A 13,807-nucleotide genomic window follows, 5' to 3' on the forward strand; every position below is an offset into this window, starting at 1 on the left:
TGCGGCTTTTTGTGGGGCTGAGTTCTCAGTTTTAGAAAATTGCTCGTTTCGTTGCGTGCATGTTTCCCAAAATGTGAGCGACTTGAAAACATTTTGCGTGTTGTCTGTTTTCTGCCGTTTCCTTCAATGAGAAATCTAATTTAAAAGATACAAATTTTAAATTATGGGGTTTTCTTGGCTGCCAAAAATGTTTTCGTTTTTTTATCGCTTTTTCTCCCTTCTCACATATGATTGCTTCTACGTGCTGCGAAAGACTCGCAGGCATTTTGTGATTTTTTTGGCGGAAATGCTGGAAGTCAAGAGTGACTGTCTAGAGAGTGGTTACATAACAAAAAAAGGGTAATAGGGCTAGGAACAAATGAAACTATGGCAACAAATGAGGGTATTTCTTAGCCCGAACGTTCATACCCAAGGTAAACTCGAACTTTAAAAGTTCGCGGGCTTTTCCACACCTATCAGGGGTATCGATTAACCGCTTATGTGTTTGCTAAGTGTCAGCACGAAGCTTCAGTTTTCAGCACTGCACCGCGGGAAAAACACTACTAAGTCCATTTCAGCAAGAAATATCTCCAGTGGTCACTTCACAAGCACCGTCTCAGTAAATTTTGGAATTTCCGGTAAACTTATATATCGGATGCCATATCACCCACAAATGCATATTATGGTAAGCTTCATTCGGGATCGGAAGTACCCTTTTTAATTAAGAACGACGTCGAGGCCCATGCTAAATTGCACTGTTCACAATTTACCAATATTTAGTATTTTTTACATAGATTATTATAAAAGATTTTGAAGATTTGCTTAATATTTTTCGACGATGAGCTAACTCTCCCGACAAAGCTGTAAGACGTTTAGGGGTTACATGGAGTTTTTGACCCAAAAACAAACAAGCTTTCATTATATGATTTAATGTTTGATATTTCAAAAACTTCCTACTGAGACTATTTATCGGAGACTCCAAATAAGTACCCATCCGGTAAGAGTGTATCTAGGTAAACAAAATAATTTATTTATTTATTGTACACCATAGCCAATAGTTTATAACTTAAGGTACAGGAAGAAATCGGCCATAGTTGTAAAAAAATTATATTTTTTGAAAACCCTATGTAACCCATGGATATGGATACATGGATATAGCTTTAAAGCTGAAAATTTTTAGCATATCCGGACTGCACTTTTTCACACTCTGCTACATATATATTATTACAAAATAGACGAATGCAGCGGGTGGAAATAAAAATCGTAAAACTTAAACATCATTTACAAGCTTTATTCAGCCCCAAAATATTTTGAAGTCGTATTTAAAGTTCATTTTGCAAGCCTTGAACATTAAAATAAGCTAGTTAAAGCTATTTGAGTTATAAAGTTTGAAGTTAACGATAAAACGCTAAAGTGACCATGCCTTCTTATCGAAACAAATCCATGTAAACGTCATACATATTCGTCTCTTTCTAAGCAGGGCTGAATTACTCCCACGATCAGCTGTTTTACAGAAAGTTGGTGGTGGGGGGTTCGGTTCGCGTTTGTTTTGTAAATAACAAGTTTTTAGCTTTACTGCTGGCATGGACACGCCTGGAGCCATGGAGGACCTGGCAAGCGTGTCCTTCGGCGACTTCGAGCCGAAATCCGCCGAGGGAGACGTATCCTGCTACCAGAACTTCCGGGCACAGACAAAACATGACATCTCACTGGACCTCTCGCTTGGCCAGAAGACGGAGAACTTGTTCGCCGCCGACCAGACGCCCACGCCCACGCGCCTCATCAAGAACTGCGACGAGGTGGGCCTCTTCGAGGACCTGCAGCACGTGAATCCCTTCGACATCGGCTTCCAGCGGGCGGCAGAGCAGAATGTCAGCGGCACTCCAAGTCGTCCGGAGGCTCCTCCTCTTGACGGTGAATCCCTGCACACACCGCAGGTGTATCCGCTGGAGTCCACCACCACGGTATCAGCTCCGCCTGGCAACCCGGTCTCTCGGAGCGACAGCTGCAGCAACGTGGATGTGGAGCAGCTTCTGGCCAGCACAGGGAACACTCCACCCGAGACGTGTCAGGAGGGTCCACCGCCGCTGCAGTTGATTCAGCCCCAGGTCATCACCTGGGTGCTGCCTGCCCAGTCAGTTCCCGTTCCCCTCGCCACAACAGATTCCCACAGGGGAAAGCCTACCAGTGCCATTCGCCCATACATACTGCCCAAACCCACTGCGAACGAATCGCATAGGGTAAGTAAGAGGCCAGAACCCATTCTGGTGACCTGCAACCAACCTGCTCACGAGCCCAGCAGCGCCAGCCTAACGCCCACTTCACAACTGCCCATCAAGGAGCGATTGAAGGCCATCCTGCACAGCAACAACAACAGACGCAACTTCTCCACACCGTCCAAGGCTGCGAAACCCAAGGATCGCAGTCGGGATGAGGACTGCATGGAACGGCGAAGGGCAGCTGCCTGCCGTTACCGCAACAAGATGCGAAACGAGCACAAGGATCTGCGCAAGCAGAATGCGCAACTGCAGCAGGAGAACCAGGAGCTGCGGGAGAGGATCGCCAGGTTGGAAAAGGAACTGCAGCAGCACAAGAGTCACAGCAGCTTAGCTGGCGGTAAGCTTAGCACATTTCCTCCTGTATAAATCAGCTAATCTATCCCATCTTTCAGTGGCCAATCAGCTGCAGATTCCACCATCCAGCATACACCTGCTCATCAATGTGCCCAACATGTTGGTGCCTTCGTGCGCCAGCATCGCGGGTGCGGATAAAAAGTAATCAAGGTGCCTTGATAATTTATTTATTTTTCGGTGCCATGTAAATAATCCTAGCTTAGACAATTATTTGTACAAAAAGGCCTCAATTTGTTATGCTATTAATTAGGAAAAATTGCTCCTGCATTCCCTAGTAGTTGTCTCTGTGGTTATGATTTCCGTAAACTCGCGCTGGATTTCCAGAATGGAGTTCTCGATGTCGAACAGCTGGGGATTGAATTGCGCGGATGACGTCGCTGGAGTGCGCAGCTGTTCCATGGTCATCTGGAAGGAAGGAAAGAAACTATAAGGACTACAGAATCTAATCTACTCTATAATCACATACCTCCCGCAAATTCTTCTGCAGCTGATCCCGCTGACTGCAAAGTTTCTGGATATTGTCGTAGTACTTTTGCGCCAGCGGAGCACCCTGCGTATCGGAGTAGTAGCGCTGGGCAAGGAGCTCCATCTCCTGGTTGCGTATTTCATCTTCGGCCAGCTGCATTTGTTGGTTGTGTCGCCTGCGCTCGCGCTCGATGTTGTGCATCAGCAGGTCAATCTCTTTCTCCATTTCCAGGACCTTGCGTCGCTGCTCAGACTCCTGCAACTTTGTGATGACCTCGCTTTTTCGCCGACGCACCTCCATTTGGTAGGTGAGCAGCATTTTGCGCTGGCAGGTGATACGCTCCTCCTCGCGATGGATTGTGTCCTGGTAAAGTTTCTCCATTTCCTTGAGGCGGCGGGCGTGTTCCTCCTGCTTGAGTCCGTTCTCAAGGCGTTCCATGATTTTCACCTCCTCCAACTCCAAATGGCGGATGCGGGCATCGATCTCCTGGTTGTGTTTTATCAGCGATACTGCCTGCTCCTCCTGCTGCTCGATCCACTCGCTGGGATACTTCAGGAACTTGGGATATACACCCTTGGGAATGGGACTGAAGCGTTGCATGAAACGCTGTGGATGAAGAGCAAGATCGCATTTGGCCATCAGTTGGCGCGCCTTGGAAAGAAGTTTGCCGATGTCCACTGGATTCTGATCGTGGAAGAAAAGGAGGACAGATCGCTTGTCCGGAAGTCGTATGATGATCTCTCGGTGAATCAAATTGTAGGCCACCACCAGGAAGACGGGAAACCAAGGCTGTTCTGAGAAGATGTTGTCCCACAGCGACAGCCACTGCTGCTCTTCAAGGACCTCGGAGAAGGCGGTGCTCAGGAGGGGCCAGGCGAAATCCTTGGCCAAGATCTCTTGGGATTTGTAAAACTTGCAGAGCTGCTCGTCGCAGTGCAGCAGGATATTTTCGCACATGGCCAGGTAATTGGATGGCGGCAGCGGATGAAACTCGAACCACAACTGGAAGTGGTTGAGGATCAGAGTGGCGATCACCTCGAAGGAAACCAGACTGTTTTTGGGCAACTGCTTCACAAACGGGTAAATGAGGTGCGGCATAAAATCCGCGTGGGCTAGGACCTTGCACCATTGGGCCAGGCAGCTCCAGATCTTGATCACAACACGCCGCTGGGCATCGTTGCGAACCTTGAGCTTCTTGGCCTGATTTCTCACCATGAGAGGTGCTCCTAGTTTGATGAGGGCCTGGAACTGTGGGCTATTGCAGGGCAGGTCCAATAGGGATGTCCAAATTAGGAACCTGTACTTCTCCGGATAGCAGCCGTACTCCTTGAGCATGGCCTTCAGCCGCTCTGGTTTGAGCAGATGTCGCAGCTCCTTGCTCACGCCTCCACTGACACTGCAAGGCGGCAGCGGTTTCAGCTGCTTGAATGTGGACTTCATTTGGTTGAGACAGCGGGTCTGAACTTGCAAGGCGTTAAACAGGCGGCAAGTGGACCACACATTCACCTCCCCGCAGCGGGAGGTAACACTTAGCAGCTTGCCATCCCGGCTCAGGCTCAAACTTATCGCATTGGAACGCTGCACGACCAGCTTGTGGTCAGTGTTGGTCAGATCCAGCATGACTGCTTGGTTTCTGGCCGTGATTCCAAACACTATACGCTCCTTTGGCTGCGCCAGGAAGGCCATTTGGCGGAGGGTAAAGTCAGTCAAGCGATATAGCTTCTCCAGGTCGAAGGAGGCCACACTGAGCACTAGGAGGTAGCCGTCCAAGGTACTCAGGCACATCTTGTTGCCATCGGGCGTGAAGCAGTAGGTGAGCAACGATCCATCGGCAAAGTCGTAGTCCTGGCAGTCGAACGTCAAGTCGTCCTCCAGATCGCTGTCATCCGCACCTCGCAGGACTATTTCCGGAATAGTTTCACCCGCTGGCAGAAGTCTCAGCTTCCGGTTTCTGGCTTTGATCGGTTGGGCCATCCGCAAGGTGCACAGTGAGTGCGAGGACCACACATGCAGCGAGTCATTGGAGAATCCTATGAAGAACTGGTCGGAGTTGGGCAGGAATGCGGCGAACTTAAGCGTGTAGCGCGACTCATCGAAGTCCAGCTGATGTGAAACCTCCAGGGTGTGCAGGTTTACCAGGACAGCCTCGCTGCCAAAGCGCATCAAGGCGTTGGAGGAGCGTGGATTCTGCAGGCGATTGCTCCAGCTTAGCTCCTCTAGAGCTGCGTTGCCCACCTCTCCGTGGGCCCCGAGGATTGAGTTGTCCACGTCTATGATGAAAACATGGCCCGTTTTGTTGCCCACATAATAGTCGCTAATATGCAGGGGAGATGGTCGAATCAGCTTGGCCCTGGGCATCAGGAATCCCAGGCGCCAGTAGCGCTTGTGCACAAAGTCGAAGACGAAGATGTTCCCACTGGGGATTCAAATAGAATAAGAAGGTTGCCTTGGTAGTCTTAGGACCGTCCTTACCGCTTGTCAATCACCACCAGTTTGTTGCTTAGCTCGTTGAAGCAGCAGGCGGCTATCTGGATGCGCAGTTGCTGACCTGCCTCCTTGACAGTGTGGTGTACAGTCAGGATGTTTCTGGAAGAATGGAAATTCTTAGTCACCACTTCGGGATTCGATTTCCTCAAAGCGCACACTCACCCGCATTCGTTTTGCTTCAGCTTGAAAGGATACTTGCGCATCGAAGCATCGCTCAAGGGCATGCTGTGCGCAGTCTCGGCCTGTGTGAGGGTCACATCCGAGTCATCCGTGTCCGCATCCTGAAAAGAGGACAGCTCCAGGTCCGCCTCCGTCCAGTCCTCCTCCTCCAAGTCTGTTTCGTCATGGTCCTGCTGGGTGCCTTCGATGCCATGAAGGGTAGCAGAAGGAATTCCCGTGATATCCTCCTTTTTAATTTCTGTTTTTACAATCATATCCATTTTATAAGTGCTAATTAAGGACTAATTTCCATTTGTCAAAGGAGGTGGACACTCGACATTGAAAAAAGTATCGCCATGGGCGTATTTACAGGGCAGGATACTTAAAAAAGTGTTAGAAAACTTCCTATATAACTTAACCGAAGAAAACAGTCCTTTCTCCACCGAATTATTTTTGTAGTTTTGTTTATCAAAAATATTTTTCTGACTGAAAACTACCAGCTGATCCCTCCCCGCTACGCCCGTGCAACGAACCAGTGTCTATCGAGGAGCGGCTCTGCTATCGAACCAGCAAGTGAACCGGAACCAGGGCAACTAAATTTACTACGTCTGTTTATTTCTTTTTCGTTTATGTTATCTGGATACACTTGATTAAATGAGATTGGCTGATGACTGCGAAGAAGCGAACAGCATGCGTGCTTACGGATAAAGGCCAGTAACCAAGGGAGCGAGCCTTCTGAGCCGGTTACTGGGCGTAAAGTGCCTCTATACTATGGATCTCCCTTAGAACATTGAGCCATAGGGCTCCTCATCCCGCATGGCGTATCCGAAAATGGTGCCGTAGTTGATAATGTTGCTTATTATCGTCAGGATACCCGCCGTCCAGGTGATCTGTGTGGAAAGACAGTGTGAGTATCGTAATATCTTGCAATTCCTATAACCTCGTATGACCACTTACCACCGACGCGTGGGCGAGAACGATGGGCAGGGCGAAGGCGCTCAGCACCATGCCCGCGGTGAGGAAGAGGGCGAACTCCGACTTCGGGTTGGTCTCAGTGCCCGGGGTCGTCCTCTTGGCGATGAACACCGGGAGAACGGACAGTGCGTAGAACAGCAGGACGAAGAAGGGATAGAATATCTTGGGCGTCGGGACGGCGCAGGCCAGGATCAGGAAAGTCAGGCCCATGCAAGACAAAAATGCGCAAATGATGAGGCTGCAAGACGAGGGAAATCGTTATCAGGCGTTCACCTGCGGGGGTGGGTGTAGACTTACGCTGCATGGTGGTTTCCGGACAGGTGCAGCGGACGCCAGGTGGGTTCCGGTGAAAGGGGGAAGGTTAGTCATTAGTTGCGCCTCGGCAGGACTTTGCATAATTACCCTTTAAGGTGGCCATTGTATTTGTTTATAATTTTTCCTTTGTCGCTTCCTAAAATGACTCAGATGTGTAGTTGCGGGAGAACCAGTTCATTAGTGGGACCGTCAACAGCCTCTGACGAAAAGACCATATTCTCAGAAAACCGTTAATACCGTTGAGGAAGGTATTGAGCCCAGAACTAGATTTTATTAAAATTAAATATATTTTCGACCGTTAAAAAGTGTGGTCCAACTCTGGTGAAAATATTGAAAACCATGTTAATACCTTAAAGAGGGTATTGAAATTCATTTTTGCATTAGGAAATAGATTTTAGTATCCTTAAATTTATTTGCTTTATAGTCATAAAAGTTTCTAATGTTGTCTATGTTAAGATTGGTTAAGAGTTTAGCTAAGCTTTCTCAAGTCTTAATTATAAAAAGCTTTTTTAACATATTCGTTTCAGAATAGCTGTGACCCAAACCATATTTTAACATTCTTAGAATTTAATAATGGTGAAAGAGAAAGACGATGTTGGTGTTACCAGCTCAGGAAAATTATGACTCATGTTCATGAAGAGGAAGAACACTTGGCGCCTTGATTCAAAAATATTGCATTTTTGAGCTTGATAAAAGTGTAGGAACAGAGAAGATGGCACCACTAAGGCCACTCTTCCACGCCAAAAATGAATGGTTAATCAATGAGGAGAAGGGGAAATTCGAGATAAACCCATACTCCTCGACTGTATGCACTTTTATCTCAAGAATTCGCAATCTACCTGGAATTATTTTTCTCCACTGATCTCTGTTATCACTGTAAAAATCTATTTGTATATCCCTTCAGTTAGCCAGCCTCCAAGGATCGGACTTAAGGACCCTTCATAACACCCACATTCATTCGCTGGGGGGGAAAGCTCTTAGGCTGCCAATTCATTGATAAAAATAAAGCGCGCCCTATCCCAAGCGAAAAAGCTGCAGGAAAGGGAAGACTCCCCGAAATGGGAGGGAGTGGGCTGGTGGGGCTTGGAGATTTGTGAGTGGCAGCCACCTGTCAGTGGGTTCGGTTCGGGCTATGAATGCCCCGTGTTTACTGAAAGAACCGCGGACTCGGACGTGCCGAGCTTTCCAGCTCCACTGTGCGCAGGCGCCTACTTGGCCCACTGTGTCCCACTGTGCCCCCCTCCGTGTGTGTGCGTGTGTCTGTGTGTAGTTGTTGCTGCGGGGCCTGCCCTCAAAAGCTGCCCGCAACATTTAACAGCGCGGGGGCGGAGATAACATTTGCGTCACAGCTTCTGCTTCTTCTCGGGCTTTTTGCCGCCGCCAGGCTCATTCAGTTTCTTCAGTATAACGGTATACGTCGACGGCAGCGCAACGCAGGCCCAGGAGTTCCCATCAACATACATATATATTCCACACACATCCATATGTCCCTCTGAGGTTTTTCATCTCGCCTGCAATCTGTGTGAAAAGTGCACCATTTGACATTTCCGCCAGCCGGTTTGAGTGCACAGTCCCCTTTCTTAAGGGGTTTTTTCATCGAAAAGAACTTGAAAAGTGCCGTTAACAAAGGTTATTAGCCAGAAATATTGCACGCCCACGCGAAAAGTGCGAAGAGCAGCAACCACCAGCAGCTGCCACTTGAATATATTTGCACGAGTGTGTGCGAGTTTGCGAGTGTGGGAGTTGAAAATCAATAACCCCCGTCGACGTCGTCGTTTTGGCCAAAGCCCCATTAACCGGCCATATGGCAATGGTTGTCGTGCATTGCTAGATATATTTGCCATTTTCCAATTGCAATTTCCGAACCAAGAACGAAAAAAAAACAAAGAAAGTACACGCAAGTGCAAGTGCTATTTGTGCCAAGTGCAAGATGGCGGCTCGCCTGGAAATCACCGTTAGCTTCGCACTCGCTGCAACGGTACTCTGCAGCATATTGGGTCATTGCGAAATGTCCGTTTACCCAGGTAAGCCTAAAAATAGCACACTACACCCATACACCCTTAGATTGAAGTTTGAATGGAATGGAATGGCGCAGGAGGCGGCCAAAGGGGGCGGCCACCTCGTTTTGTGTATCCCCTGCACTAGATACATGCATAGTAGGTCCTGCGAAGAGTTCCCGAATCAAACCAAAACACCCACGCACTACGCTTCGGCGAAAATTGGAAATCAACTGCAGCGTCATTAAGACATACATACATAAAGCAGCTTCTGTAGGTTAGGTTCTTAGAAACTTTAATCACTGGATGGAAGTAATCGTGGTTTTATAACATATGTTTGATATTTTTATAGTTACTTCGGAATTCCAAGGGTTAGGAACTTTAATTTTTCTTATGGAAACTTTAATCTCTAGATCTAAAAAATTATTTCCTTGATAAATTTTGTTTTTGGAAGTCCAAGGGATAGAAAATTTTAGTTTTTAGGAATCTTTATAATCTAGATTTAGATATATGTATTTCTTCTGGAAGTTCAACGGTTAAGAACTTTTATATTTTAAGGAACGTTAATACTTAGAACCAAAAAATCATTAAATTCTAAAATAGCTTTGATACCTTATAATTATACCGGAAGTCCAAAAGATAGGAACTGTTATTTTTCATAGCATGCTTTTTCGGGCTCCTGAACCATTCATAATAAATAGCTTCCTTGATTGGAGCGCAACAATATCCCCCACCACATCGAAATCAACAAAGTGCGATAAAGTTTCCAAGCACGTCACAGGCCTCAGTTCCCAGTTCCCAGTCCTTCGTCTGTATATTGGTCTCCCTCACTCTACCGCTCGGTTTCGGTTTGACCTGGCGCGTGTGTAATTGGTCTATTTTTAACCTCTGGCAATAAAACGAACTTTTGTTTGTCTATTTCGAATCCTTTCACGCTTTCGTGGTCCTGACCACCACCACCCGACTGGCCTTTCTATTTCTATTTCGACTTGGCTTTCTATTTTCCGAACGCTGACACGCAGACCAGGCTCATTAACATTAGCGTAATCACCTCTCCCGCGCCCACTAATAAATTGATCCGTTCCGATCCGAATCCTTGCAGGACTGCGCCGCCGACCCATACAGGCGCCCTCGATGGATCCGCAGGAGGAGCAGGAGTACGCCTTCCTGTCCCAGATGATGGAGCAGTACGCCCGTCGCCGGCTGCAGCAGCAGTTCGATCAGCAGCTGCAAGAGATCAACATGAAGATGGACCGCCAGCGGCAACTCCTGGAACGAGAGCGGTACCGTCAGCGGCAGCAGGAGCTGCAGGTGCAGCGGGAGGCGGAGGAGGACTACGAGACCAACGGGAACAACATCAACCAACAGTACGACCAGTATGACAACGCGGAGGCGGAGGCCAGCTACGGCAGTCCCATGGAGGCGGTGTCGGATGTCCAGAGTCCTCCTCTGTATCTGCCCCGTTTGCCAGTGCTGCCCAGTTTGCCCAATCGACCTAATTTGGGCAACTCCCCCAACCGGAACAGTGTGCTTCGCGAGCGGATTCCCTTCGCCGTGGGTCCCAACGATGCTCGCTTCTTCGACAACCCAAACGATCCTTCGGGCGAGCTGGACTCCCGCGCTCTAGATGACTACGAGGAGTATGCTCCCATTGAACCCACACCCGAGGTGGCCACCACCGCCAGCAAGACCAAGATTGATACGCCAGTGCCGGCTCCGGTGCCCGTTGAGCCGCCCAAGTTGCTAGACGCAGCCAACGCCAACTTCCACCGCATCAATCCGCAGTCCGTGGCCGCCGCAGCAGTGGCGGGAGTGAATCTTCCGCAGGCCAAGGATCAAACACCACACGAACTCAACGCTCTGATCAACAAGCTGCAGAAGCAGAGCAAGGCACCAGCTCATCTGACCCTGGTCCAAGGCGGTGATCCCAGCCAGGAGCAGATTGTGCTGCGACAGCACATGGGCATGAACAGCGAGATGGGGGTGTACATAGTGGCCCTGATAGCGGGAGTCAGTGCTGCGGTGACCGTTGGACTGCTGGCCCTTGGAGTGACTTGGTGAGTAGATCAGAAAACATTTTAATTGGTATTCCAGAAGGTAACCAATCACATCCCGACAGGTTCCACAATCGACACAAGGCGGCAGCGGATGTGGAGTACCCCGCCTATGGAGTAACCGGGCCCAACAAGGATGTCTCGCCATCCGGCGACCGAAAGCTGGCACAGAGTGCCCAGATGTACCACTATCAGCACCAGAAGCAGCAGATCATCGCCATGGAGAACCAGGCCACAGATGGCAGCTGCGGCATGTCGGACGTGGAGAGCGACGATGACAACGAGGAGGGCGACTACACCGTGTACGAGTGTCCCGGCCTGGCGCCCACCGGCGAGATGGAGGTGAAGAATCCGCTCTTCCTGGACGAGACGCCGGCCACGCCGGCCAACAACCTTTCGTCCCAGACCACTGGGGCGGCCAATGCCGCCGCTGCGACCAACAACAACATCACACAGGCCACTCCCCAGCAGCCGGCCACCCAGAAGAAGGGAACGGTCAAGCCGAACATGAATCTCCTGAACGCCGCCGCCACCGCTGCAGCAGCTGCAGCCGCATCGGCATCCGCAGCCGCATCCGCAACGGAGGAGCCCAAGCAGAAGCGCAAGAGCAAGAAGTAAGGCGATTGTACCTTGTCTTCCCTCTTGGGGCAATTGGTAGTTTGACTGATCCATTGTCAGCCAACAGACACATCCTCTCACACAGATTCAGATTCAAAAACAGGAACAGATCAGACTAGGTGTAGAGCCAATATACATATGCGTATGTATGAATTCCTAACAGATACTCCGGGGAATTTAATTCCAGGAGACGAGCAAATCACACACACGACACTCAGTCCACTGTCTCTATTCTTCCCTATATGCATAAGTCCTGTAATGTAATGTAATCGCATCGCTATGCCGTAAGAATAGCTCCCAGCACGCCTGAGCCACTGAACCATGAATCCCCCGTGAGTACCCCCCACGTACCCCACATATGTACCCCATCCTTATCCCCATTCCCATCCATCCACCCCACCCACTCCCACTTTCCACCCGCTGTCAGTTGCACAACGCTGCTGATTCTATTACGATCCGGCATGTGTAATTCTATTTTGCGCGGCAGCGACGAATTATTGTATATCAAACTTTTTTGGTCTCTGCGGATGGGTTGGAATAGTTGTTTAAGGTCCGACGAGAGGGACAACCAACCGAAGCAAACTAACATATTATATTATTATAAATATATGTATACACACACACACATACATATTTATATATATATATAGATATATATTCATGTAATTATTGTATTATATATACACGGAGACGGACACCTTTTTACTTACCTGTCTGTATGGTGTACTATCTTTTCTTATTTTTACTACGCTTTGTGATCGATCCTAAATTATCTGTGTCAATTTAGAAATACAATTCTGGTAACCAACCTGTATGCATGCAAAAAACATATTTAGAGGAGCAGGAGACGCGACTAGAGACGAGGAGAAGAGGATTATTTACAAGTAAAACTTAACAATAATTTCCCTGCACATTCATGTAAAGTAAATGAAAAACGACTGATAACACACAAAGATAACACGCGTCTATTGTACAAAAAAAAAAACGAAACGAAACGAAAGAAACAATTTATTTACTGATTAGCGAGAGATTAGCAAAGGAAACTATCAGAGGAATCGATTCCCCAGACCCCAAAACAACTATAGGAAACTGTAGCGAACATTTTACTATATATTATATTCTCAATTGCTGTAAATAAACATGAAACATTGGGCAGAGGACGGGAGTTAGGAACCATTGCGGCCGAAACAATACACTGAATACAACTGAATTGAAGAACTTGCGAGTTCAAAAACTAGCTAAACAAAACAGAACACGAATATTATATTTCTATTGACTAGTCGAAAATGCAAAGCATCATGGAGCATTGAAAATTGAATTTGAATTTGAATCCCAAATCGAAACTGACTTAGCCACAATAAAATGCGCGTAGCATATGAATGTACGTTGAGCGTAATGTTGAGTTTGAAATATATATTTTATGGTGTTTGGCCACAGACACGTGAAAATAATCCGAACTCTAAACTAAAACGAGAACTCGAATGCAAAATTGCGAGGAGGAGGAGCAGAGAACCCACATGTATTGTGAATAAAAAGCATAATTTAATTTATTCATGTATGATAACCGTAACAACACAAATTATACAATATGCATACAGAATAAACTAAACTAACCGAAGGTCGTGTTGTTTCTTTTGGATTGTGGGAGGACAATATTAGTTGCCAGGTTTTATTACTGCGTTAACTGCAATGGAGCAGTTTTGATATTTCAAGTTCTAAAGGATTTCCCCAATCTCTAACAAATGTATTTAAAAACAAACTATATTTAACCTTTGCCTTAAAATTACTCATATGACACGTATTCCATTTAGCCCAATAAAACAGTTTTCCTATTTTTAGTTTAGCCAATTTATTCGTTGGGACAACTCTTAAAAAAAAGAGAGTAAACAAAATCTTCACCATCTATATTGAACTTCATTTGTTATTAAGGGCAAAAGTACATATTGAGTGATAAACTCTTCATTCTTTAAACAGAAAATATAAAAGAATACATCGATTATGGGTCACTTTTGGTAAAACCGATAAAGTTCCCTAATCTTATAATATAAAAAGATAGACTGTTTTAACTAAACTCTACGTTTTTGGATATTTAAAAGTGCAATTCGTATTGTATTGCCGTTAAAA

The 13,807-nt window shown here is 47.2% G+C and overlaps 4 protein-coding genes across 4 annotated transcripts; 2 read left to right on the forward strand and 2 right to left on the reverse strand.

The window, feature by feature from the left end:
• Positions 1-1,472: 1,472 nt before the first annotated feature.
• Positions 1,473-2,879, forward strand: Atf-2 (Activating transcription factor-2). The gene is made up of 2 exons (XM_017073854.4): positions 1,473-2,595; positions 2,651-2,879. The coding sequence occupies exons 1-2, from the start codon at positions 1,563-1,565 to the stop codon at positions 2,755-2,757; spliced, it is 1,140 nt and encodes a 379-aa protein (XP_016929343.2). The 5' UTR covers positions 1,473-1,562; the 3' UTR covers positions 2,758-2,879.
• LOC108009472 (TBC1 domain family member 31) lies at positions 2,758-6,239 on the reverse strand. Its single transcript, XM_017073851.4, has 4 exons — positions 5,728-6,239; positions 5,551-5,664; positions 3,079-5,494; positions 2,758-3,017 (listed from the first exon to the last, which is right to left on the reverse strand). The coding sequence occupies exons 1-4, from the start codon at positions 6,003-6,005 to the stop codon at positions 2,859-2,861; spliced, it is 2,967 nt and encodes a 988-aa protein (XP_016929340.2). The 5' UTR covers positions 6,006-6,239; the 3' UTR covers positions 2,758-2,858.
• Positions 6,240-6,318: 79 nt separating this feature from the next.
• Positions 6,319-7,132, reverse strand: LOC108009475 (leptin receptor gene-related protein). The gene is made up of 3 exons (XM_017073855.4): positions 7,101-7,132; positions 6,682-6,937; positions 6,319-6,614 (listed from the first exon to the last, which is right to left on the reverse strand). Exons 1-3 carry the CDS (start codon positions 7,115-7,117, stop codon positions 6,507-6,509), a joined length of 381 nt encoding a protein of 126 aa, XP_016929344.2. The 5' UTR covers positions 7,118-7,132; the 3' UTR covers positions 6,319-6,506.
• Positions 7,133-8,412: 1,280 nt separating this feature from the next.
• Positions 8,413-13,301, forward strand: LOC108009473 (uncharacterized). Its single transcript, XM_017073853.4, has 3 exons — positions 8,413-9,038; positions 10,114-11,068; positions 11,131-13,301. The coding sequence occupies exons 1-3, from the start codon at positions 8,945-8,947 to the stop codon at positions 11,681-11,683; spliced, it is 1,602 nt and encodes a 533-aa protein (XP_016929342.2). The 5' UTR covers positions 8,413-8,944; the 3' UTR covers positions 11,684-13,301.
• Positions 13,302-13,807: the final 506 nt, after the last annotated feature.

Source organism: Drosophila suzukii, chromosome 2R (genome assembly GCF_043229965.1).
Source record: "Drosophila suzukii chromosome 2R, CBGP_Dsuzu_IsoJpt1.0, whole genome shotgun sequence".
Lineage (NCBI taxonomy): Eukaryota > Metazoa > Arthropoda > Insecta > Diptera > Drosophilidae > Drosophila > Drosophila suzukii.